Source organism: Panthera uncia, chromosome C2 (genome assembly GCF_023721935.1).
Source record: "Panthera uncia isolate 11264 chromosome C2, Puncia_PCG_1.0, whole genome shotgun sequence".
NCBI lineage: Eukaryota > Metazoa > Chordata > Mammalia > Carnivora > Felidae > Panthera > Panthera uncia.
The window spans coordinates 153,654,801-153,681,067 of record NC_064810.1 but is presented as its reverse complement, the minus strand read 5'-3'; the positions used below and the strand labels follow the sequence as shown (position 1 = coordinate 153,681,067).

Here is a 26,267-nt window from a genome sequence, read left to right as displayed (position 1 = left end):
AGGAACTTCTGTGTGTCCAGTGCCTGGGTTTCCCACCTGGCACCCTGGTGTTCCGGCTGCCAGAGAACAACACCTCTGCGTCTCCTGGCTCTGGGGGCCAGCGGGGCTTCTGCTGGTGGGCCGCACGGGAAGAGACGGTAAATGGCCAACAGCCCCAGGGCACAGCACGAGACAACAGGCCCAGGAGTCCTGTCTACGAAAGAGGCCTCGTGGCTCACCCTCGCAGCGGCAGCCTGAGGGGCAGGCTTCCAACAAACCCATCTCGGGGCTGCCCGCCCTCCTCCCCGGGGACCTCGGGAGGCGCCCTCCTCCCCCCGCTGCCACACTCCAGAGCGCCGGGACCTCCTGGAGGGGAGCTTTTACATGCATCTGGTGTCCCGGTCTTTGGGGCCGGCCACTCGGGGATGCCCCTTGGTCACCTGGCCCTGCTGGCCAGAGGGGCTTACGTTCCTGGGTCCCACGGGACTTCGATCATCGGCTCTTCCCTGGCAGGCTACCGCCCCCAGGACGTTTCCCAGAAAGCAGACCGAAACGCACCCCCGCCCGACGATAAACAGCCGTACGTGCTTGAGCTGCAGCTTAGTCCTGCAGGGTGGGCTTCGAGTTTGGCACGTGCCCAAGGCCTACCACGTGTTCTCAGGGAACCAGGCAGGTGCACGCCACCTCTGCGCGCGTGGCCCCCCCGCCTCACTACAGCGTGCCGGTATTTCCCACACAGGTGTTTATACACTTGTGTGGAGTCCTGGTCTTTGCAACTGCCACCGAGAGGACACCTAGATCACCTGGCCCTGGTGGCCAGTGGAGTTCATGCTTGCAGTCCCGAGGAACTGTCTACATTGCATATTTTTTAAGCTGCTGCCCGAGTATCTTCCAGTCAGCCTGAATCTAGGTGCTGAGCTTCTCCCTTTTGGGACACTGACCGATCTTGGCACCTCCTCAGCTACTGGGAACCATGAATAATAAAACAGGCTGTACAGACACAAAGGTTTGAGAGCCACCGATACTGGTTGAACAAGAAGGTCCGTCTTCTACATGAGCTCACTCCTTCATGAAGAGGAGAGGCCTTTTTATCTAGGAACCTCAGGAAAAACACCTTACTAAAAGATAAGTGGGGTGCCTGGTTGACTGCCAGTTAAGCATCCGATTCCCGATCTTGGCTCGGGTCATGATCTCAAGGTTTCCTGAGTTTGAGCTCCAGATCGGGCTCTGGGCTGAGAGCATGGAGCCTGCCTGGGGTTCTCTCTCTCTCTCTCTGCCCCTCCTCCACTCGTGCCATCTCTATTTCTCTCTCTCAGAATAATAAACATTACAAAATTTAAGAAGAAGGGTAAGTAATGGTCATAAAGATGCTCACCATACCCTGGAGGAAAATGGATCAATACACAACTTCAACAAAATGTAAGAAAACACCAAACGGGGTCATGGAGCTGAGGAATATAGTAACAGAAAAAAAATCACTAGAGACTTCAAGAGCAGACTAGATAAATCAGAAGAATCAGTGAACCTGAAGACAGAGCGGTAGAACTCACCCAAACAGAACAACAGAAAGAAACACAGATGAAAAAAAGTGGGGAGAGCTTAAGGGATATGTGGGACAACATCAAGTGGATTAACATTCATATCATAGGGCTCTCAGTAGGAGGAGAGAGAGAGAGAAAGGAGAAAACTTATTTCAAGGAATGGTGGCTAAAAACCTCAACCTAGGGCAAAAAAACCCCCCAGACATCCAGATCCAGGAAGTACAGAGTTCTAAAAATATGAACCCCAAGAGATGCACACCAAGACACATAATTAAAATGTCAAAAGTTAAAGAGAACCTTAAAATCAGCAAGATTCAAAACTTGTTATGCACGAAGGAGCCCCCATAAGACTAACAGCAGGTTTTTCAGCAGAAACTGCAGGACAGAAGGGAGTGGCGTGAAATTCAAAGTACTGAAAGAAAAAATACTTCCAACCAAGAATACTCTAACTACCAAAGTTATCATTCGGAATTGGAGATAAGAGTTTTCCAGACAAGCTAAGGCTAAAGGAGTTAATCATCTTACTAAACCAACTCACAAAAAATATTAAAAGGACTTTGTTAAGCTGAAAAGAAAGGGCACTAATTATTAACAGGAGAAAGGCTAAATCTCACTGGTCAAGGTAAATGTGGAGTAATGGTGTAGTTAGTTTGAAGGCTAAAAGACAAAAGTAAAAAAAATTCTAAAACTACAAACAAGGGATACACAAGATAAAAAGATGTAAAATGTGACACTGAAAACAAAACAGGAAGGAGGGAGAGTAAAAATGTAGAATTTCAGAATGTATTCAAATATAAGTTATCATAAAATAGTTACAAATACAAGTTGTTGGGGCACCTGGGGTGGCTCAGTCCTCTGAGCGTCCGACTTTGGCTCAGGTCACGATCTCACAGCTCGTGGGTTCGAGCCCCGTGTCGGGCTCTGTGCCGACGGCTGGGAGCCGGGAGCCTGCTTCAGATTCTGTGTCTCCCTCTCACTCTGCCCCTACCCCACTCATGCTCTGTTTCTCTATCTCAAAAATAAACAAACATAAAGCAAATATAAGTTGTTATATGTAACAACTTCATGGTGACCACAAAGCAAAAATCTGTGATACACAAAAGATAAAAGGATCTAAGTGTACCACTAAAGAAAGTCATCAAACCACAAAGGAAGAGAACAAAAGAAGAAAGGAACAAGAGGAACTACAAAACAGCTAGAAAACAATTACCATAATGGCAATAAATACATAACTATCAATAATTACTTTAAATGGACTAAATTCTTCAATCAAAAGATACAGAGTACCTGAATGAATTAAAAAAAAAAAAAAAAAGACCCATCTATATGCTGCCTATAAGTGACTCTCTAAGTGTAAGGACACACACAGACTGAAAGTAAAGGGATGGAAAAAGATATCCCATGCAAATGAAAATCAAAAGAAAGTTGGAGGTAGCCATACATACATCAGACAAAATAACACTTTAAAACACCGTAATAACAAAGAAGAGCATTACATAGTGATAAAGGGGTCAATCCAACAAGAGCATAAACATGGGTAAATATTTATGCACCTAATATAGGAGCACCTAAATATATAAAGCATATATTAACAGATCTAAAGGAAGAAACAGCAATACGATAAGAGTAGAGGGCATTTATACCCCAGTTACATCAATAGATAGACCATCCAGACAAAATCAGTAAGGAAATATCAGCCATACACAACATGTTAGAACAGATGGACTTACCAGATCTATACACAACATTCTATCCAAGCAGAACACACGTTCTTCTCAAGTGCACGTGGAACAATTCTCCAGAACAGATCACATGTTAGGACATGTAAGAAATCTTAATAAATCTTAAGAAGACTGAAACCATATCAAGCATTTTTTCCAACCATGATGGTATGAAAGCAGAAATCAATTATAAGAAGAAAAGTGGAAAATTTACAAATATATGGATCTGTAACATGTTACTGAACCACCAGTGGGTCAAAGAAGAAATCAAAAGAGAAGTTTTAAAAATGCCTGAGACAAATGAAAATGGAAATGTAATATACCAAAATTTAGGGGATACAGCAAAAGCACTTCCAGGGCAACCGCTTGTTGCAATAAAGGCCTACCTGCCTCAAGGAATGAGCAAAGTCAAACCATCTAACTTAACGCCTTAAGGAACTACAGGAAGATGACAAAGCCCAACATTAGTACAAGAAGCGAAATAAAGATCAGAGAAGACATGAATGAAAGAGACAGAAAAGAGCAATGAAATGAAGGGCTGGTTCTATGAAAAGATATAATTAACAAGCCTTTAGCTAGACTCACCAAGAAAAAAAAGAGAAGGATCAACTACATAAACTCAGGAACAAAAGAGGAGACATTCTAAATGACACCATAGAAGTACAACAAATCATAAGACACTAAGAACGATTATATGCCAACAAACTGGACAACTTAGAAGAAACGAGTACATTCACAGAAGCAAAGAACCAACCAAAACTGGGTCATAAAGAAATAGAAAATCTGAACAGACTGATTACTAATAAGGGATTGAATCAGTAATCTAAACTCTGCCAACAAAGAGAAGTCCCAGACCATACTGCTTCATTGGTGAATTCTATCAAATACTTAGAATTAATACCAAACCTTCTCAAACTCTTCCAAAAAAGAAGAGGGAACATTTCCAAACTCATTTTGCAAGGCAAGCATTGCCCTGCTAACCAAAACTAGACAAAGACACAACAAAAAAAAAAAAAAAAAAAAAGAAAAAGAAAAAGAAAAGAAAATTACAGACCAATATCTCTGATAAACATAGATGCAGGGGCGCCTCGGTGGCTCGGTCAGTGAAGTGTCCAACTCTTGATACTGGCTCAGGTCATGATCTCATGGTTCATGGGTTCAAGCCCCACATCAGGCTCCATACTGACAGTGGGGAGCCTGCTTGGGATTCTCTCTTCTCTCTCTGCCCCTCCCCTACACACTCTCTCTCAAAAAGAAATAAAACAACTTCTTAAACATAGATGCAGTAACCCTCAACAAAATATTAGCAAACTGAGTTCAACAGTACATTAAATCATACACTACAATCAAGTGGAATTTATTTCAGGGATGCAAGGATGGCTGAACATTCTTAAATCAATCAGTATGATATAGCACATTAGCAAAATGAAGGACAGAAATCCTATGATCTAAATAGATGCAGTAATAGAATTTGACAAAATCCAACATTCACTGATGATTAAAAAAAAAAAAACAGTAAAGAAGGGACATACCTCAATATAATAAAGACCATATATGACAGGCTCACAGCTAGCATCATACTCAATGGTGAAAAGCCTGAAAGACTCTCCTCTTAGGAAGAAACAAGGATACCCACTCTTGCCATGTTTATTCAACACAGTAATAGAAATCCTAACCAGAGGAATTAGGTAAGAAAAAGAAACAAAGATACCCAAATTAGAAAGAAAGAAAACTTTCACTATTTGCAGATGACACAATATTATATACAGAAAACCCTAAAGACTCCACCAAAAAACATTAGAAATAATAAACAGGGGTGCTTAGGTGGCTCAGTTGGTTGAGCGTCTGGCTTTGGTTCAGGTCATGATCTCACAGTTTGTGGATTGAAGCCCGGGATCGGGCTCTGTGCTAACAGCTCAGAGCCTGGAGCCTGCTTCGGATTCTGTGTCCCCCACCCCTACCCCCCTGCCCAGCCCCTTGCCCCTACCCTGCTTGTGCTCAGTCTCTCTCAAAAGTAAGTAAACATTAAAAAAATTTTTAAAGGAAACAAATTCAGTAAAGTCTCAGGATACAAAATTCACATAAACCTGGCTTCATTGCTGTACACTGGTGAGCAATCGGAAAGAGAAATTAAGAAAACAATCCCTTTTACAACTGCATCAAGAATAAAAAACCTAGAAATAACTTTAACCAAGGAGGTGTAAAAGACCTGTACTGTGAAAACTACAAGACCTTGATGAAAGACATTTAAGACGACACTAATGGAAAGATACTTTGTGCTCATGGATTGGAAAAAGGCAAACTGTTAAAATGTCCATACTCAAAGCAATCTACAGATTCAAGCAATCTTTATCAAAATTCCAATTGCATTTTTCATAGAAACAGAACAAAGAATCCTAAAATTTGTATGGAACCATAAAAGACCCTGATTAGCCAAAGCAATTTTGAGAAGAAAAAGCTGAAAACCTCACACTCCCTGGTTTCAAGCTACATTACAAAGAATGCTATAGTAATCAAAACAGTACAATACTGGCATTAAAAACAAACACATAGGGCACCTGGGTGGCTCAGTTGGTTGAGCATCTGACTCTTGATTTCAGCTCAGGTCATGATCCCAGGGTCATGGGATTGAGCCCTGTGTCAGGCTCCATGCTGTGTGTGGAGCCTGTTTAGGATCTTCTCCCTCTCTCTCCCTCTCTCCCCTCTCCCCGCTCTGCCCCTCTGCCCTGCTTGTGCTCTCTCTCAAAACAAAATAAAAATAAAAACAGAAACACAGATCAGTGGAACCGAATAGAGTCCAAACAATCAGTTAATTTACAACGAAGAAGCCAAGAATATACAACGGCAAAAGGACACTCTTTCAATAAATGCTGCTGGGAAAACTGGAGAGCCACACGCAGAAGAATGAAAGTGGACTCCTATCTTAATATAGCATATGCAAAAATTAACTCAAACTGAAGACTTAATGTAAGAACCGAAACCACAGAACTCCTGGAAGAAAACATCATAGGCAGTAAGCTCCTTGACAATGGTCTTGGTAATGACATTTTTGGAATGAGTGCCAAGAGCAAGGGCAACAAAGGTAAACATAAACAAGTGGGACACATCAAACTAAAAAATACTGCACAGCAAAGGAAACCACCAACCAAATGAAAAGAATGGAAGAGGATATTTGCAACGCACATATCTGATAAGGGGCTAATATCCAAAATATATAAATAATGCATCCAACTTAGTAGCAAAAAAGGGGGGGGGGCTGATTTAAAAAGTGGGTAAAGGGCCTGAATAGACACTTGTCCAGTTAAGACATACAGAGAGCCAAGAGACACATGGAAAGGTGCTCAAAATTGTTAACCATCAGGGAAATGCCAATCAAAACCACAATGAGATACCACCTTACCCCTGGCAGAATGGCTATCATCAAAAAGATAAGAAATGACAAATGTTGTTGAGGATGTGGAGAAAAGGGAACCCCTGTGTGCTGTTGATGGGAATGTAAGTTGGTGCAGCCACCATGGAAAACAATATGGAGATTCCTCAAAAAATTAAGGGGTACCTGGGTGTCTCAGTCAGTTAAGTGACCGACTCTTGATTTTGGCTCAGGTCATGATATCACAGTTGTGGAATTTAGCCCAGCATCTAGCTCTGTGCTGATGGTGCAGAGCCTATGTGGGATCCTCTCTTTCCCTCTCTCTCTCAAAATAAATACATAAACTTAAACAAAATTAAAAACAGGGGCACCTGGGTGGCTCAGTCGGTTGAGTGTCTGACTCCAGCTTAGGTCATGATCTCATGGTTCTTGAGTTCAAGCCCCACTTTGGGCTCGCTGCTGAGCGAGCCTGCCTTGGATCCTCTGTCCCCCTCTTTCTCTGCCCCTCCCCAGCTCGTGTTCTTGCTCTCAAAAATAAAACATTTAAAAATCTTCTGAAAAAATTAAAAATAGACCTGCCATATTTTCCAGCACTTCCACTTCTGGGTATTTATCTGAAGAAAATGAAAACACTAATCTGAAAACGTCTGCACTCCCATGGTTATTGCATTATTATTTACATTAGCCAAGACATGGAAACAACCTGAGTGTCCACTAATGATGAATGGGTAATGAAAACATCACACACACACACACACACACACACACACACACACACACACACAGTGGAATATTATTCAGCCATAAAAAAGGATGAAATCTTACCATTTGCAACAACACAGATGGACCTTGAAGGCATTATACTAAGTGACATAAATCAGGCAGAGAAAGAAAATACTGTATGATGCCACATACATGGAATTAAAAAAAAATCAAGCTCATAGATACAGAGAATACATTCTGAAACCAATATTATACTATATGTAAACTAACTGGAATTTAAATAAAAATTTGAAACATTAAAAAAAAAAAGAACACACTGATGATTGTCAGAGGTGGGGTGGGGTGGAGTGAAAAGGGTGAAGGGGGTCAAAATGGACAAATTTCCAACCATTAAATAAATAAGTTCTAGGGATGTAATGTATAGCATGGTGACTGTAGTTAATGTTATTTGAAAGTTGCTGAGAGAAAATCTTAAAAGATCTCATTCTAAGAAAAAACTTTTTTAAATAGGGTGACAGATGTTAACTAAACTCTATCATGTTGATCATTTTGCAATATATACAAATATCAAATCATTACATTGTACACCTGAAGCTAAAATAATATTATATCAATTATACCTCCATTATACCTCTGAGTAGCAGTAATTCTGGAAAATTCAAACTTTACTGCCACAAGGCTTGAGAATGGAGTAAATCCTCATAAGTGTTCATCAAGACAGAGTTAATGGTTCTTAACAGAAACCTGAGATCAACCACCTACCTGCACTCAGACTGACCACTTTTCTGTGGGATCCTGGGTGGTCTGCCTAAGCAGGGATCCCCATGCCCTGGGGATGGAGTGGGGGTGCTCTGAGAAGAATCCAGTTCAATAATGAGCAAAAGAATAATAGAGTGTCCTGCTTTCAATTAGAGTCAGGTAGGAGCAGGGTGCTGGAAGAAAAGCAAACTGCTGGGTATTAGATTACGATGTGGACTGAAACCACATACGCCATAGATTCACTAATATTCTGGTGATGGAGGAATGGAATGAAAACCCACTCCTGACACAGCATGGCTATATCATTTTTATTAAATTGCTATTAACTTGTTCACTTATCATTAAAGACCTTTTTTAAAGTTTAAAAAAAAAGATTTCAGGGAAATTTCAGAGTTTACTCCATTTAGTGCAGTTTGATAGCCCAGTTCTCCCCTTGAGGGAGACCAGTGCAATCAACGAATCTGATGCCCACGTTATTTAGAAAAGTATGCACGCAGCCATGACTCGGGAGACATACTGAGCACGTTTGATGGTTATGGTTAAACAGACCTTGAACAGTGTGATCTGACATTCCTGGCTTCTCTTGGGCATAAACAGACATAACAAATTCAGATTAATGTTATATAGCCAGATGGCATTTCTGTAATTGAAATTACAATTGTAATTTAAGTTCTCCATTTCAACAGTTTGAGACCTGGCACTTTCTCCAAATGCATACAAAAGCAATATCCATCCCATCATAACCGTTCAGGGGCAAAAGAGGTTACACCAAAGTCCTATTACTCATTTGTTCCTTGGCTCTGTGGCCGGCCCTATGCTGCAACAGTGAGTAAGAACACGCTTTTCTGCACTGGTGGAGCTATGGTTCCAGAAATGAAACAGCGTGGCTTTAGACCCCTTTAGACCCTTGGACACGCCAAGGGTTAGGAGCCATGAGGGATGAGAGCGAGGAGCGTGTTGTGGGTGGTACTGCAGGGAGCAGGGGGAGAATGGCATGTCCTGCACAGGGGAAGGGAGGGAGCATCGAGATGCCGAAGGGCTGGAGGGAACAGGAGCTGTGCAGGCCACAGGAAGGAGTTTCACCTTGGTTCTCGGATCACTGGGAAATGCTAAGAAGGTGGTATTCTACTTGGTTTTCAAAGATGCCATCGTGTACTATTACATACCCGCCAGAATGGCTAAAATGAAAAAGATGGAAAGTAAGTTGCCGGGGAGGACGCCGAGCGACCAGAACTCTCCTCCACCGTGGGGGCTCAGCTGTTGGGACCGAAAGGCACACACGTGTTCATCACAAGACGTTACAATACTGGTCGAATAGCCCCAACCTGGAAACCGCTCATACCGCAAGAATGAACAACATTCACTTCCATTCAAGAATATGGGGAAATTTCACAAACATAATGGAGAAGAAGCCAGACATAGAGGAGTACACATGATAATTCCATTCACACAGTTTGGATAATAAAGTACAAAACAAGGGCAAAACTAATCTGGGGTTAGGGTCAGAAGTCACTCCCCTTGATGGTGGTGGGTGGGTGTCTGTTGGTGACCAGAAGGGAACAGCAGAAAAGGGCTGTCTGGAGTCTGCTAATGTTGATTCTTCATCATTCAGCTCATGCAAGTGCGTTGATACATATACTGATGATAAGTGCTCTTTTCTGCATGTATCATTTTACTTCAGTAAAAAATTAAAATTGAAAACAAAAACCACCAGGGGAGCCTGGCTGGCTCAGTCAGAAGAGCATGTGACTCTTGAGCTTGGGATCGTGAGTTTGAGCCCTATGTTGGGTGTAGACATTACTTTCAATAAATAAATAAACTTTAAAAAAAAAAGGAAAAAAGAAAAGATAAAGCACCCTGTCAGATTATTCAGGATGTAAATGTAGATGCAGTTGGGCAATTAGAAGCCTACTATAATCTTTGAGACAAGGAAATGCCTGCTGGTTTGCGCCCAATGAGTTCTGAGGATGGGACAAATAAGTGGATGGATGAGAGGTGTTTCTGCAAAGGGAAAAAAGAATCAAGAAAGACTGATATTGGCAACAAGAAATAGGCAGCTGAGTACAAATTAGGGGGAAAGGAACCTAGAAAGAAAAAGAGAAATTCTGTCAGACGGTGATGCTTGAAAGGTTCCTCTTTGAGGTCTGTTTGAACAAGGGAAATATCTCCTTTCTCATGAATCCAACCACACTACATAATTCTTCATAAAATAGTATTTATGTAATCAGTTACTGATGCTCATTCATTTTTAGCTTTATGAATATTTATTTACTTATGAATATTATTTATTTATGAATAAAGCCAGAAAACTTTTCAGGAGGCTGTTTAAATCAAGAAATTGAATTTGAAATTTTTTTAATTAAAAAAGATTTTTAAGTTTATTATTTGAGAGAGAGAGAGTACGCACACAGGGGAGGGACAGAGAGAGAGTGAGAGAGAGAGAATCTCAAGCAGGCTCCACACTGTCAGCGCAGAATCCAGTGTGGAGCCTGATCTCACGAACCATGAAATCACAACCTGAACCGAGATCAAGAGTCAGACGCTTAACCAACTGAGCCATCCAGGAGCACCCCCCAATTTTTTTGCGTGTCTTTGTTGTTTTTTTGAGAGAGAGAGACAGAGCATGAACGGGGGAGGGGCAGGAGAGAGGGAGACACGGAATCCGAAACAGGGTCCAGGCTCTGAGCTGTTAGCACACAGCCCGACGCAGGGCCTGAACTCATGAACTGTGAGATCATGACCTGAGCCGAAGTTGGACGCTTAATGGACTGAGCCACCCAGGCGCCCCCCGCTTTTGAATTTTTTTTTGAGAGAGCTGAAATTTTTTTAAAAGAAACAATTATTTACCATAAAGAACAACCAGAAACAAAGCGTGTATGTATGTATATTAATTTACATATACATATATCTGTGGATATACACGCATAGGCACCACGCGGATTAGAGGAAGAGGACGATGGAGATAGTGTAAAAGTGTCAGCTTCATTGTTTTAACACAGAGGAACTGAGGAATTAAAACGTTAACAGTTGCCTCTGGGATCAAGCAGATACTCCCATATTAATTGAAAAGCTTCTATACTGGCATGTGCAAGTATTTACATGATTTAAAACTGGTTTAATTTAAGGATAATCAGAGGAACTCTTGACCTGTTCCCTGAGTTCACAGGAAAATCTGCCAACATGGTTCACACAGAAGAAGGGCCTTTTAGTTTACGCTAATAAAGAGCTAAGAGTCAAAGCCTTCTGCTTTAGGCCACGATTTATACATTATCTCATTTATGCTTCAGAGCATCCCTGCAGAATAGGTATTATGATCTCCATTTTACAGATGAAGAAACTGAGGCTCAAAAAAGATGAGACTTGTCCATTATAATCAGCTCAGGCTAGCCTTAAAGCCTCTCCCCAACCCCAGTATTTTCTTCCCCCTCCCCCACCCTGTATTCTGTCCCCCACCCCTGGCATCCTACAGATTTATGACTGGTTTTTATTTCCTCATCTGTTCATGATAGGTATGTTAGGAGGAAGGAATATTCCAGAAAACAAGCTTACCACTGCTAGGCATTATCTAGTTAGGAGTTCCACATTCTGGAAGTAAGCAGCTGATACGACCCTTCCTGAGAAGGCGGAGGTAGGGCAAGGGGAAGGCAGGGGCAAAGGAGCACAGTAGGAAGGACTGCTTTTAAATGCAACACAGCATAAAGTAAGTAAGGGAGGTGGTGGGGGGGGGGATCATCTCTCCATCTCACAGAAAATTTCTCTAGAAGGAACAGAAAGAGGTTATCCCTGAGGGGGTGGGGGAACAGGGTAATTAGGGGGTTTAAATAAGAGTGGGATTTTTCTCTTGTATTCTTGGCACTGAAAAAATTTTTTAATTTTTTCTTTTGAATTTTATCAAATGTTTTCTCTGCTTTAATTGATGCAACCGATAATTCTTCTTCTGTAGCCTGTTAACATGGTGGTTACACTGATTCATTTTCAAATATTAAACTAGACTTGTGTCCCCGGAATAAACTGTGCTTGGTCAGGGTAATAAATATTTTTATATATTGCTGAATTCTATTTGCTAATGTTTTGTTAAGGAAGGGCATTTGCTTGTATATCTATATAAGCAATATATATTGGCAGTTTAAAAATTATAAATTCAATTACTTTAGTACTAACAAGGTTATTCAAATGATCCTTTATAATGAACGAGCTGTGTTGGTCTGTGCTTTTTTTTTTTTTTTTTTTAAGTTTATTCAAGAGAGAGAGACAGAGAGAGCAGGGGAGAGGCAGAGAAAGAGAGTCCCAAGCGGCTCTGCACTGTAAGCACAGAGTCCGAGGCGGGGCTCGAACCTACGAATGGCGGGATCATGACCTGAGCCTAAAGCAAGAGTCGGGCACCTAAACCAACTGAGCTGCCGGTGCCCTTTAGTTCGTGCTTTTAAATGTACTAGGTAAAGTGGTCAAAGTGATTTCTGGGAGGTGTTCCTAGCATTCCCTTACCATCCTTAATGTCTTCAGGGCTGGTGGTGATGCCCCGTGTCTCACTCAGTATGTTCGTGGTGTTGTAACAGAATGCTACAGACGAGCTGGCTTACAAACAACAGACCTCTCTCTCTCTCTCACGGTTTGGGGGCTAGAAGTCCCAGGTCATGGTGGAGGCATATCTGATATGGTGGCCGGAGACAGCCCCCTTCCTGGTTCACAGCCAAGGTCTTCTCACTGCGTAGTCCTCAAGTGGTGGATGTGGGAGGGCTCCATCTGGAGGCTGTTTTATAAGAGCATCTAACTCATTCATGAATCACCTCCCATTCAACATATGAATTTTGGGGGGGCACACACATTAGCAACAATAGTACCCTCTTTCATTCTTGATATTGGTAATTTGTGTCTTCTCTTGGTCTTGCTAGAGCTCTGTTTCAAAGAATTGGTTTGCTGATTTTCTTCCATTTTTCACATTTCAATTTCACTGGGTTCTCTCATTTTTTCCTTCTTTTCCTTATTTTGCTCTATATCCTTTCTTTTCCTTATTTTGATCTTCTTTTTCTGCCTTCATATGGGTGGGAGTTTAAGATGACTGACATTTGTTTCAAAGTTTATTTTATGTATTTTAAGTAATCTCTACACCCAACATGGGGCTCAAACTCAACCCTGAGACCAAGTCATGTGCCCTACCAACTGAGCCAGCCAGGTGCCCCCAGACTTGACTTATTTTAGCGTAATCATTTAATGCCATATATTTACCTGTTAGCATTGTTTTGCTATATCCAACACATTTTGATATGTTATATTTTAATTTTCATTTAATTTAACCTTTAAAAAAATTGCTCTTGGGGTGCCTGGCTGGCCCAGTTGGTGAAGTACACGACTCTTGATCTCGGGGTTGTGAGTTTGAGCCCCATGTTGGGTGTAGAGATTAAAGGATAAAAAAAAAAAAAAAAAAAAGAAATGCTTCTTTCCAAGAGACAGGTGTATTTGCTGGAGTGACATGGCCAAAATTTGTTCTTATGGTTGATACGTTAACTTTTGGGGGAACATAATACAGACTTGCTTTAGAAAAAATGGGTGAGGGGCACATGGCTGCCTCAGCTGGTGAAGCACACAACTCTTGACCTCAGGGGCTAAGTTCGAGCCCCATGCTGGGTGTAGAGAGTACTTAAACATAAAAAAAAAAAAAAATTCCCTTGACTCCTCCTTTTTGACCAATGGATTATTTAGAAGTCTGTTGTTTAATTTCCATATCTTCAGAAATCCTGTTACCTTGTGTTATTGATTTCTAGTTTGATCCTACTGTGGTCAGAGAACACATTCTGGATTATTTCTTTTTAAATTTTAAGTTTTTTTGAGGTGTTTTATGGATATAGATATGGCCTCTTTTTGTACATGTCCCATGGACTCTTGAGAAGAATGTGTTTTGCTGTTGTATTCTTTTTTATTTTTAAAAAATGTTTATTTTGATGTAAGTGAGCACAAGTGGGGGAGGGGCAGAGAAAGAGAGAGAAAGAATCCCAAGCAGGTTCCGGGTTGCCAGTGTGGGGCCCCACTGGGACTCTAACCCCATGAACTGTCAGATCATGACCTGAGCTGAAATCGAGAGTCGGATGCTTAACCCACTGAGCCACCTAGGCACCCCTTGATGTTGTATAATATAAATGTCCATTAGGTCTATATGTCCATATTCTATAAATGTCCATTAGGTCCTTAATGGTGTGGAGTTACTTTTTTTTTTTTTTTTGCATCTACACTTATGTTTTTTTCCCCCAAGTTTTTACTTAAACTCCAGCTAATTAACATACACTGCAATATTAATTTCAGGCATAGAATTTAGTGATTCATCACTTACATAACAATACTCGGTGCTCATCACAAGTGCCCTCCCTAATCCTCATCACCTATTTCTACCCATTCTTCTGCCCACCCCTCCTCTGGTAACCATCAATTTGTTCTTTATAGTTAAGAGTCTGTTTCTTGGTTTGCCTCTCTCCACCCTGCTCCCACCCCCTCACCATCATATTCATTTGTTTTGTTTCTTAAACTCCATGTATCAGTGAAATCATATTTTTGTCTTTCTCTGACTTACTTCACTTTAGCATAATACTCTCTAGCTCCATCCATGTCACTGCAAATGGCAAGGTTTCATTTTTTAATGGTTGAGTAATGTTCCACTGTGTGTGTGTGTGTGTGTGTGTGTGTGTGTGTGTGTGTGTACATCTTTATCCATTCATTAGTCAATGGACATTTGGGCTCTTTCCATAATTTGGCTATTGTTGATGATGCTGCTACAAACACTGAGGTGCATGCATCTCTTCAAATCAGTATTTTTGTACCCTCTGGGTAAATACCTAGCAGTAAAATTGCTGGATCATAGTGTAGTTCTATTTTTAACTTTTAAAGGAACTTCCATACTGTTTTCCAGAGTGGCTGCACCAGTTTGCACTCTCATACTGGTGTTGAGTTCTATATCCTTGTTGATTTTCTGGCTGGTTGCACTATCAATTGTTGAGAGAATACTGACGTGTCCAACTGTAATTGTGGATTTTCTAATAGTTTTTGCTTCACATAATTTGCAATTCTGTTGTTTGGTGCATATACATTACGGATTGCATTGTCATCTTGGTGGACTGACCTTCTTATCACTATGTCATGTCTTTCTCTCTCCCTGGTAGTTTTCCTTGCTCTGAAGTTTACTGTATCCAACAATAATATAACCATTCCTGTTTTCGTTAAAGTTTCTTTTGTAGATCTTTCCCTTTCTTTTACTTTAGCCAACCAATATTGTGACATTTGAAGTGAGTTTCTTACAGCTTATACTTGGATCACGTTATTTTATCCACTCTGACACTCTCTGCCTTTTAATTGGTATATTGAGACCATTTATGTTTAATGATATGCTTGGGCTTATGTTTGGCCCTTTCCCCCTATTCTTTCAGCTCTTCATTTCTCTGCCTTACCATGAGTTTCTGAAACATTTTTTAAAATTCCGTTTTGGTTTACCTACTGTGTTTGAGTGTTTCTCTTTTGTAGACTTCTTAGTGGTTGCTCTAGATATTATATTATGCAACCATAACTTATCACAACCTATTGGCATCAAGATTTTACCAATTTGAGTAAAATATGGAAACTTTACCTCCCTTTTAAAAAGTCCTTTCACCCTTCCTCATTTATAATATGTTGTCTTTTTTTTTTTTTTTTTTCAGTGAACTCTAAGCCCAACATGGAGTTCAAATTCACAAATTTGAGATCAAGAGTCGTAGGCTCTAGTGACTGAGCCAGCCAGGTGCCCCTATCATATGTTGTGTTAATTACTTCTTCTATACGCACTGAGAACCACAGCAGACAAGGTTATAATTTTTGCTTCATCAAATAAAATTTAGAAAACTCAGAATTTAGAAATTTAGAAAATTTAGAAAAAATCTGTTGTATTTACACATTTTTCCTTGTTCTTTCCACTGTTCTTTCTTCCTTAATGTCCTAAGATCCCTTTTTTCATGATTTCCATTCTTTCCTTAAAATTTTGATTGTAGTAAAAACCACATAACTTATAATTTACCATCTTTAACATTTTAAAGTGTACAGTTCAATAGTGTTACATATGCCTACATTATTGTGCAATGGATCTTCAGAACTTTTTCATTTTGCAAAACTGAAACTCTACCCATTAAATACTCCTCATCTCCCCTCCTCCAGCCCCTGGCAATCACCATTCTACTTTGTTTCTATGAATTTGACTACTGTAGATACCCTCATGTAAGTGTAATCACACAGTATGTCTTTTTTTCTTTTTAGATTTTACTGTGCTAAAAACACATAAACTCTATCCTAACACATTTTAAGTGTATTGTTGACTTAGGTACAATGTTGTACAGCAGATCTCTAGACCTTATTTATCTTACTCAACTAAAACTTTATGCCTGTTGATAAATAACTCCCCATTTTCCAACCCCCACACACCCTGGTAACCACCATTCCAGTCTTTAATCTTATAAATTAGACTATTTTAGACAGTGCATATAAATGGAATTGTGTGGTACTTGTCTTTCTGTGTCTGGTGTATTTCACCTAGCATAATGTCCTAAAGGTCCATCCACGTTGTCAAATAGTGCAGAATTTCCCTCTTTTTTGAGGGTGAATGGTATTATATTGTATGTATATACCACATTTTATGTATCCATTCATCTGTTGATGGACATTTTAGGTTGTTTCCCCATCTTAGCTGTTGTGAATAGTGCTACAATGAAAACGAGAGTGCTAATCTCTCTTCAAGGTGCTGATTTAAATTCTTTTGCATATATACCTAGAAGTGGAATTGCAGGATCATATTGTAGTTGGATTTAAATTTTGAGGAATCTCCATCTCGTTTTCCACAGTGGCTGCACCATATTGTATCCCTGCCAACAGTGCACAAGGCTTCTGGTTCCTCCACATCCTTGCCAACACTTAAAAAAAAATTTTTTTTTAATAGCCATCCTGGCAAGTATGATATTTATTTGCATTCTCTTGATAATTAGTGAAGAGCATTTATTCATGTATCTGCTTGCCAGTTGTGTATCTTTTTTTGAGAAATATCTATCCAAGTCCTCAGCCTATTTTAATCAGGTTATTGGTTTTTTTGTTACTGCGTTATATAGTTCCTTCTATAACTTGGACATGAATCCCTTAGCAGAGAAATGGCTTGCAATATTTTCTCCTGTTCTACAGGTTGCCATTTCACGCTACTGATTGTTTTCTTTTGCAGAAGCTTTTTAGTTTGATGTAATCCTGTTTGTGTAATTTTGTTTTTGTAGCCTGAACTTTTGGTGTCATATCTGTGAAATCACTGCCAAGACCAATGTCATAAAGCTTTTCCCCTATTTTCCTCTAGGGGTCTATGTATGTATGTGTGTAATCTCTATGTCCAAAGTGGGGCTCAAATTCGTGACTCTGAGATCAAGAGCTGCATGCTCTACAGATTGAGCCAGCCGGGCACCCCTGCTCTAGCATTCTTACAATTCAGATCTCATATTTAAGTCTTTGATTCATTTTTGAGTTGTTTTTTTATGTATGAATAAAGTTCAGGTCCAATTTCATTCTGTTACATGTGGATATCCAGTTTTCCCAACACCGTTTGTTGAAGAGATTATCCTTTTCTCATTGTGTGTTCTTGACATCCTTGTGGAACATCAGTTGACTATATGCACATGGATTCATTTCTGGGCTCTCTATTGGGTTCCACTGATCTACATGTTGGTATTTATACCAGTACCATACTGTTTTGGTTACTGTAGTTTCAATATATAACTTGAAATCAGAAGTGTGATGCCTTCAGCTTTGGTCTTTCTCAGGATTGCTTTGGCTATTCAGGATCTTTGGTGGCTCCATATGAACTACAGCATCACTCTATTTCCGTAAAAAATATTTTTGAAATTTTGATACGCACTGCATTGAATCTGTAGATTGCTTTGGGTAGTATGGGACATTTTAATAATATTAATTCCTCCAACCCGGGAACATGGGATGTCTTTCCATTTGTTTCATTTCTTTCATCAATGTTTTATAGTTTTCAGTATGTAAGTGTTGCACTTCCTTAGTTTACTCTTAAGTATTTTATTCTTTTTGACGCTACTGGAAATTGAATTATTTTTCCTAATCCCCTTTTCAAATAGCTCTTTGTTAATGTATACAAAATACAACCAAATTTTGTATGTTGATTTTGTATCCTGTAAGTTTACTGAATTTATTTACTAGTTCTTTAAGTTTTTAAAATGAAGTCTTTGGGGGTTTTCTCTATATAATACTAAGTTGTCTGCAAACAGGGATATGTTTACTTCTTCCCTGCCAATGTTGATGTCTTTTATCTTTTTTTTTTTTTTTTTTTTTTAATCTAACCTCTCCGGCTAAGACTTTTTAGCCTTAATGAAAAGGTATAGAATTTCAACAAATGCTTTTTCTGCATCTACTGAAGTGATCTTGTGATTTTATCCTTTATTCTACTGATGTCCTGTTGGATTCAGTTTGCTAGTATTTTATTGAGGATGTACCCATCTATATTCAATAGGGATATTGGCTTGTAATTTTCTTTTCTCGTGGTGTGTTTAGCTTTGGTACCAGAATAATGTTTGCCTATAAAATGAGTTCAGAGGTGTTTTTATCTCTTTAAGTTTTTGAAAACTTTTGAGAAGGACTGGCATTAATTCCTCTTTAAGTGTTTGGTAAAATTCACCAGTGAAGTTACTTGGTCCCAGGCTTTTCATTAGGTGGTTTCTGATGACTGATTCAATCTCTATACTGGTTATGATTCTGATTAAAGATTTCTATTTCTCCATAACTTAGTTTTAGTAGGTTATATGTTTCTAGGAATTCATTCATTTGTTCTAGGTTATCCAGTTTGTTGGCAAATAACTGTTCATAGTTATCTCCATGATTCTTTGTATTCACATCTTAAGTTGTAATGTCTCTTCTCGTTTCTGACTTTACTTGCCTTTCTCTTTTTTTCCATAGTCTAGCTGAGAGTTTGCCAATTTTATTTTTTCAAGAAACTCTGTTTCATTTATTTTTTTCTATTTTCTCCTTTTAAATTTATATCCGCTTTAATCTTTGTTATTTTCTTCTTTTGGCTAACCTTGGGCTTGGTTTGCTTCTTCCTTTCCAGCTTCTTTCTAGCTCTAAGTGTAAAGTTAGATTGCTTTAGGTCTGGTCGTGTATCTAGGTCATGGTTTTTTACTCATTTAGCCACTCTATGTCTTCTGATAGAGGAATTTAATCTGCTTACATTTAGAGTGATTATTGGGGTACCTGGGTGGCTCAGTCAGTTAAGCGTCTCACTTTGGCTCAGGTCATGATCTCATGGCTCGTGAGTTCGAGCCCCGTATCAGGCTCTGTGCTGGCAGCTCGGAGCCTGGAGCCTACTTCGGATTCTGTCTCCCTCTCTCTCTGCCCCTCCCCACCTCGTGCTCTGTCTCTCTGTCTCTCTGTCTCTCAAAAATAAACATTAAAAAATTTTTTTAAACATTTGGAATGATTATTGATAAGGAAGGACTTGCTATTTTTAAAGCTAAGGAAGTTCATTTACAGCAGAGATAGGAGGCTGATATGATAGTACTCAGACTTGTTTTTTCTCACCCCCTTTCTTCCACTTCTACTAGGCTGCTAGGGGTCTCCTAGGACTCAGAAGTGTGTGTATGTGCATGTGTGCATGTATGTGTGTGTGTATGTCCCACATCCTGGGCAGTGCTCCCCACCAAAAGCCAGGGACTTAATGGAAATTTATGGAAACATTAAAAAAAAAAATTAAAAATCCAAGCCACTTGTCTGTTAAAGTTAGGATAGGCCATGACCTAAGGAATCCAGACACTTTCCTCTTCCCCAGGGCCCAGAATCTTGCCCTGAAATCTGTTCCAACAAGAACACTGAAATAAGAAATGTCTTTTCCTCCCCCTCACCTCTCTGAGTTTGGTAGTGTGAAACTGAAGGAGCTGGCCAGGCTGCCTTGACAAGGTTGCTTGATACTGTGAATAAGGGGAACGTAGGGGGTTTAGGATTTCTGATTACAGGAGCTCCTCGACTGCTCCTTCCTCCAAAAAATCAGCTTCTCATAGAAGGTTTCTAGCATGGCCAGGGAGCTGCTGGCAGTCTCCAGAAAAGGGCTGCAATCCTTGGGACCTGAGCACCATAGTTGTAGGGACCACCTTTATCACTCACACAAAAGTTTCTCAGATTTGGGCTGGCTTGTTTATATCTCACTTTGTTCCAAAAGAGGATTGAAAGTGGTTTCCCCTGGCTAAGCCTTGTGCCAGGTGCTATTGGTAGAGGAGAGAGGGAAGATCCTGTCTCTGTCTCCTGGGAATTTATGTCCAAATCACAATCCTAGACTACTCCTAAATTCCCATTGCTAAGAGTGTAACCACTAAAAAAAAAAAAAAAAAAAAAAAAAATTCAAGGCATAGAGATATGGCTAAAAAGCCAACAGATAAGTCAAAATACAATTAAATATTTAGTTAACCCAAAAAGAAGGTGGGAAAAGAGGGGCAAAGAATAGAAAACAAAAGGGGAAAACACCCAACCGTATCAATATTACATTAAATATTAAACATTTCCATTAAAAGAGAGTTTCTCAAACTGGATAAAAGCAAGCCAGTCTTTATATATAAAAACATAGATAAGCTGGAAGAAAATGAGATGCCAGGCAAAAAGTAAGCATAAGAAGACATATTAATATTGGTAGACTTCCAGACAATGAGTTTTTTCAGTGATAAAGGACATTTAATAGTGATAAAAATGTCAATTCATCAGGAAGATATAGCCAGCCATCATAAATTTGTATGCACCCACATCGGAGGATAAGACCTTAGTGAGAATAAACTTAAAGTCTTAGCCATGGGATACTGTGTACTGGGAGTGGGGTTTAGCCCCAGCAGCTGGTACAGGATTTGTGGGTCCCCTGTGGGCTTGGAGTTGCTCTGCTCATAGTTTCAGGAGTGATCCGAGTCTAGTGGAGCTCAGCATTCTAAGCTGAGATAACCGGAAGGCATGAATAAACCAGGGTCCCTAATTTGGAAGCAAAATATGGGCCAGCTGGCTCTCGGGCACGCCACGCAACACCGGGCCTTCGGACTGCGAGCCCTCACCTCCGCTTCTCACCGTCAGCCTGGGAGGTCTCACAGAGACCCTGGAGAGGGACAGGTCCGCCCACTTAGCAGGAGCCGTGAGGCCCTGGTCCTGCCTGCCACTGAGCCTCATGTCCCCTCCTCCCTCCCTCTGAAGCCCAGCCATGGCTTCCGTCAGGCTAAGAGTATGTTCTGTTTCCAGCACACAAACGGCTGGTAAGCCCTTATCGACCTCATGCCTGCTCCTGCTTCGAGGCTGGCTCAGCAGGGGCAGCTGGGTGTCTCAGTCGGTCAAGCGTCCGACTCACGGTCTCACGGTTCCACGGGTTCGAGTCCCGCATGGGGCGCTGCGCTGACAGCGTGGGGTCTTCTCGGGATTCTTTCTCCTTCTCTCTCTGCCCCTCCCCCACTCATGCTGTCTCTGTCTCTCAAAACAAATAAGTAAACTTAAAAAAAATTAAAAAAGAACACCTGGGCTCAGCAGCTGAGCGTTAAACAGAACGACAGCTGTGCTAAGTGAAGGTGAATCTTGAGGCTCAAGGGAGTGAGTTAATAAGCGACCAGACGATCTAAGGGAGAGGGAGGGGACATCAAGTGGGGACTGGCCATCCCAAGATGGTGGGTTCAAAGTACCCATTTAGGTTCGATTCGGGTTGCAGATGGGTGATAGGAGTGGCGGGGAAAGACAGGAGATGCTGGTCAGATTGTGAGCTGCGACACTGAGACATCGACAGCACACAGTCTGCTTCACGCTGTTATCTTCCAAGGCGTTAAATGTTTCACCTTAAAATGGACAACGTATTCACCTAAATGGTACCAAGTCCCTACTTTTCCTTTAGAGCAGTTGAGTAGCGTTTCGATAATGAGATTGTCTCATATCCCCAGGAGCGGCCTTCTAGCAGTTGGGTGACTTAAATGCTTGTCATTCTGAAAGCGCAGTGACTGACCAGGCCCCTGATGGCCTGGGCTTCCTACACAACATCCCTGAGCTCTGACCAATCTGGATGAAAGATAAAGCTCTACAGCAATGAAGACAGGAATGGGGCTTTTGCTTTTAGGGTATATTCCTTACTCTTTAATATAATAAACTGCCTGGGGCGCCTGGGGGGCTCAGTCGGTTAAGCCCGACTTCAGCTGAGGTCACGATCTCGTGGCTTGTGAGTTCGAGCCCCGCGTCGGGCTCTGTGCTGACGGCTCGGAGCCTGGAGGCTGCCTCCGATTCTGTGTCTCCTCCTCTCTCTGCCCCTCCCCTGCTCATGCTCTGTCTCTCAATAACAAATAAATGTTAAAAAAAATTTTTTTTTAAATGTGTATATAATAAACTGCTAAAATTCTTCTTGGATAGCCTCTGGGACAAATGAGTTGCATAATAAGATTTTTAAAAGTCCCTCCGAACTGGCTCTGGCATTGAAAACGAAAGCACGGGGCGCCTGGGTGGCGCAGTCGGTTAAGCGTCCGACTTCAGCCAGGTCACGATCTCACGGTCCGTGAGTTCGAGCCCCGAGTCAGGCTCTGGGCTGACGGCTCGGAGCCTGGAGCCTGTTTCCGATTCTGTGTCTCCCTCTCTCTCTGCCCCTCCCCCGTTCATGCTCTGTCTCTCTCTGTCTCAAAAATAAATAAAAAACGTTGAGAAAAAAAAAAAAATTAAAAAAAGAAAACGAAAGCAGGAAACAAAGCAAGTTTGAAAATCAACAGAACCTACCGGTGACACGGCCTAAGCCTACAAGTTAAAACTAGGGCGCGTCTAAGGATGGCCTCGGAAACTGAAATGTTGGGAGCTGAGACGTGATGGTCACCTGGCTTTGGACCGGCGGTCACTTCCGTTCTCCTGCTCGCAGATCTTTACAGTAAGACACAAAAGCCGTTTTCCAAAATTCTGAGTCTGTGGAGCCTTCCCCCCAGTAGTAACTGCCTCCTCTGATCTCTGCAGGCTGGGGTCGCGGTCCCCGAGGGGAACCCCAGAGAGGCCCGCCCCCAGCTCTGTCGAGAGACAGCACCATCTGAAGCTCCCTCAATAAGGCGGGCCGCCCGCTGGCCGGCACGGGGCTGCTCTCCGTGGCCGCCTGGCTCAGCATGAGGCCTGCGGGGAAGGGATGGGCAGGAGTCACTGGACACACTCACGGCCTGCCGGCCTCTAACCTCCGGGTGCGCTGCGGGCACGGGCGCTGCACACGGGCGCGGGCGCTGCACACGGGCGCCGTCCGCACGGGAGACGCGCATTTCTCCCCAGGCCCGCGCTCTCACCCGAGGGCTGCCCCCGTCACAGTGCCTAGCGCTCCCGGAGCACGGTATCCCCAAAACGAGGATCCAGGCCACCTCTCCACAGTTTCAGAGTGAGCATCAAGTTGGCCTCTCCTGGTGAATTGTTTTTCATTTTTGAAAAAGTTTCCTTATTTCTTTTAAGTTTATTCATTTTGAGAGCGTGCGAGTGGAGGAGGGGCAGAGCGAGGGAGAGAGAGAATGCCAAGCAGGAACTCACAAACCACGAGATCACAACCTGAGCTGAAGTCGAGTCAGACGCTCAACCGACTGAGCCACCAGGTGCCCCCTGATGACCCGTCTTTTATTCTCCGGGGCCTAGAATAGAGCCTGGCATGTGGTGGCCAACAGGGGTTCGTAGGCTGAGTGGGGTGAACGTGCAACAGACGTAATCCAGATCATTCCTTGTTCTGTCCCGGCGATTACGCATGATCAACGCTAAGCTTAGACTGCAACTGCCACTGTTTCCCTGCTTGTCTGCTAATAATCCTTCTTAGTTTTTATTTGGGGCTCTTGGACTTTTGGCTTTATTATAGCTCATCTTTGATTCTAAGTCCCATTTCTAGAAAGAGCTTGTAGAAGTATAGGGACAAGATGGGGAAGACTTTCAGTCGCCAGTGTCCCTGCCGGGAGAACACCTGACATCTGTCAGACGGACCCACTCTGTCGCCAGCGGGCCCCACACTCCTCGGGAGGCACAGAGCTAGTAGGAGGTTTGCTGTGCCGGGTGGGCCTCCACTTGGGCCCCTCCACCCTGATCTGAGATTTCTGGTGGATGCTGATGAAGGCCTGGGAGCCTGAGTGCAGGGTACCTCAGGGCAGGGCAGCAAGAACCCTGAGCAGCCAAGAGGAGGGGTTGAAGTGGGAAATAAAGCACAGGGCTCCTGAATTTCCCATCTCTGAGAGCCTGGGGGTCAAGGGGGATAGGAATGGAGACGGTCAAGTCAATTATAAAACTGGATCTGAACTAATTGGGGAGTAAAGGCAGCACTACAAAATTATCTGCATTCCATATGCAGACATGTAGGGAGGGAGACAATTTAGAGGGTTTGGATACAATCTGACTCCAGACCCTTCACAAAAAAAGAAAGTACCAGAGCTGTCCACGTCCAGCTGGACTTGTACCTGGAGGGAAAAGTATCCAGAGGAAATGTGACCATAAGGAAAACTGGCGGGGACGATAACTCAAGGCCAAAGGAGTTTGAATGACGTTATAAAAAGTTCTAGCCCCTGAGGAGAGAGCAAGTTTCAAAGACCACAGTTTCTGTAGCTTAAGAAAAACCTGTGGTGTGCCTCAGGGGGAGGAGAAAGACCAGACTCCGTGGAGGCCAAGAGATCTGGGGCCTCTGAGCAGTCGTGCGACTTCGGGCAAGTTTCTTAGCTGCTCTGAGCCGCAGGGTGCTCACCGCTAAAAAGGGGACGTCCAGAGTGCCTCCACCCAGGGCTGTGGGGGGGATTAAAACGAGGCAGCGTGTCCAGGGGCACAGCACAGCTTACACGGGCTCGCCCAGTGAACGCAAGGATGCCTTCCTTGTCCGGGCTAGCTCGCCGTCTAACGGCCGCTCGTGAAATGTGCACGAGAGGTCCGCGTGGCCAAGAGTCTCGGTGACACTTTTCACGGCTCATTTAGGATCCTGCGAGGTATTTTCATGCCCGTCCCCCTGTAGATACATGCGAGCAGGTATGGAATGCACGTACGACACAAGGATGGCCTCAATCTCTTGTCTAGATCTATCATCGAAACACGCTAAGTTCACCGTCCCTGAGACGATGACTGTGAACGGAGCGGTAAGGCCGCGGGTCTCTAGAGTAGGTTTGCATCGTAAAACGAAAGCGGGAACATTCAGATACCCTGCCTCCCAAGTTAGCCCAACTAACAGGTCTTTGAAACCAAGAATGATGGCGCCTTTACAGAAAGGAAAACCAAAGAGACTCTCGGTGCCAGGGGAGAGCTCTTTCGTCCCTAAGCGGCGCATGATGTCACGAAAATCCCGAACTCACCAGGGCTTGCAGCTTGGGACAGTGGACGGAGAGCTGGATGAGAGTGCTGTCGGTTATCTGCAGACAAACACGCTGTGTCAGTGTGGCTTCTACGCCAGAACCTAGCACCTGATGTGGGCTTCTCCTGAACAGAGCACCGAAGGTGTGAAACGGAACCGAAAGCTCATCTCCAGCACACCCGGGCTGGGGGCTCCTCTCGCTGCAGGCAACCTCACACCTGCCCACTCGAGTGTATGGTCGCTAAGCTGCTCTCTGGGCTCTCCTCTCGGGCCCCACGAGGGCCCAGGGACGGGGGACACACAGGAAGTAGGTAAGGAGGGTCCCCCAGGATTCTCCCCTGTAGAGTCACCCCATCACTGGACACGCAAGCTTAAGTCTCCCTTCGGCTCTGGGAAAGACGTATATAATATTTCGACGTCTGCAAACGATGGAGCTGAACGTCTCAGCTGTAGCCGGGATGGCTGAGAGGAGCCCAAAGTCCATGCAGCCCGCTGTCAGCCCCTCGTGGGTCCCCAGGCCCCGAGACGCACACGGCGGCAGGCGGGGTGCACGCAACAGCCAGGTGGGGTGTGGGTGAGTGGCTGAGGCCCGCCGTCGGGGCTGAGGGGCCAGCGCTAGCAGGGCTTGTCAGGAGTCTACTCACCAGGACGCATTCTTCAAGATCCATCTTCTCCAGATCGTGGCAATTCTGAAAAAGCCAATAAAACCACCCCCACCATGCGGTCAGTGGTCAGGGCAGCACTGGTGGCGTGCGCGCGCGCGCGCGCGTGTGTGTGCACGTGTGTGTGCGTGCGCGCGCGCGCACTGGCCCCGCCTCCCTCACGCTCCTCCAGGAAGGGGCGTGCCCTGC

General features: G+C 42.9%; 1 protein-coding gene across 4 annotated transcripts in view; it reads right to left on the bottom strand.

Annotated features, from left to right (window-relative positions):
• Positions 1-26,267, bottom strand: part of FBXL2 (F-box and leucine rich repeat protein 2) — a 132,074-nt gene that overhangs the window by 22,090 nt on the left and 83,717 nt on the right. For all 4 annotated transcript variants that reach the window (XR_007457435.1, XM_049629084.1, XM_049629081.1 and 1 more), the window contains exons 12-13: positions 26,061-26,105; positions 25,418-25,474 (exon numbers count right to left, since the gene is read on the bottom strand). Coding sequence is in view for 3 of the 4 variants with exons in the window: in XM_049629084.1 (XP_049485041.1) it covers positions 25,418-25,474; positions 26,061-26,105 (102 nt within the window). In the remaining variant the exon portion in view is untranslated. The remainder of the gene's footprint in view (positions 1-25,417; positions 25,475-26,060; positions 26,106-26,267) is intronic.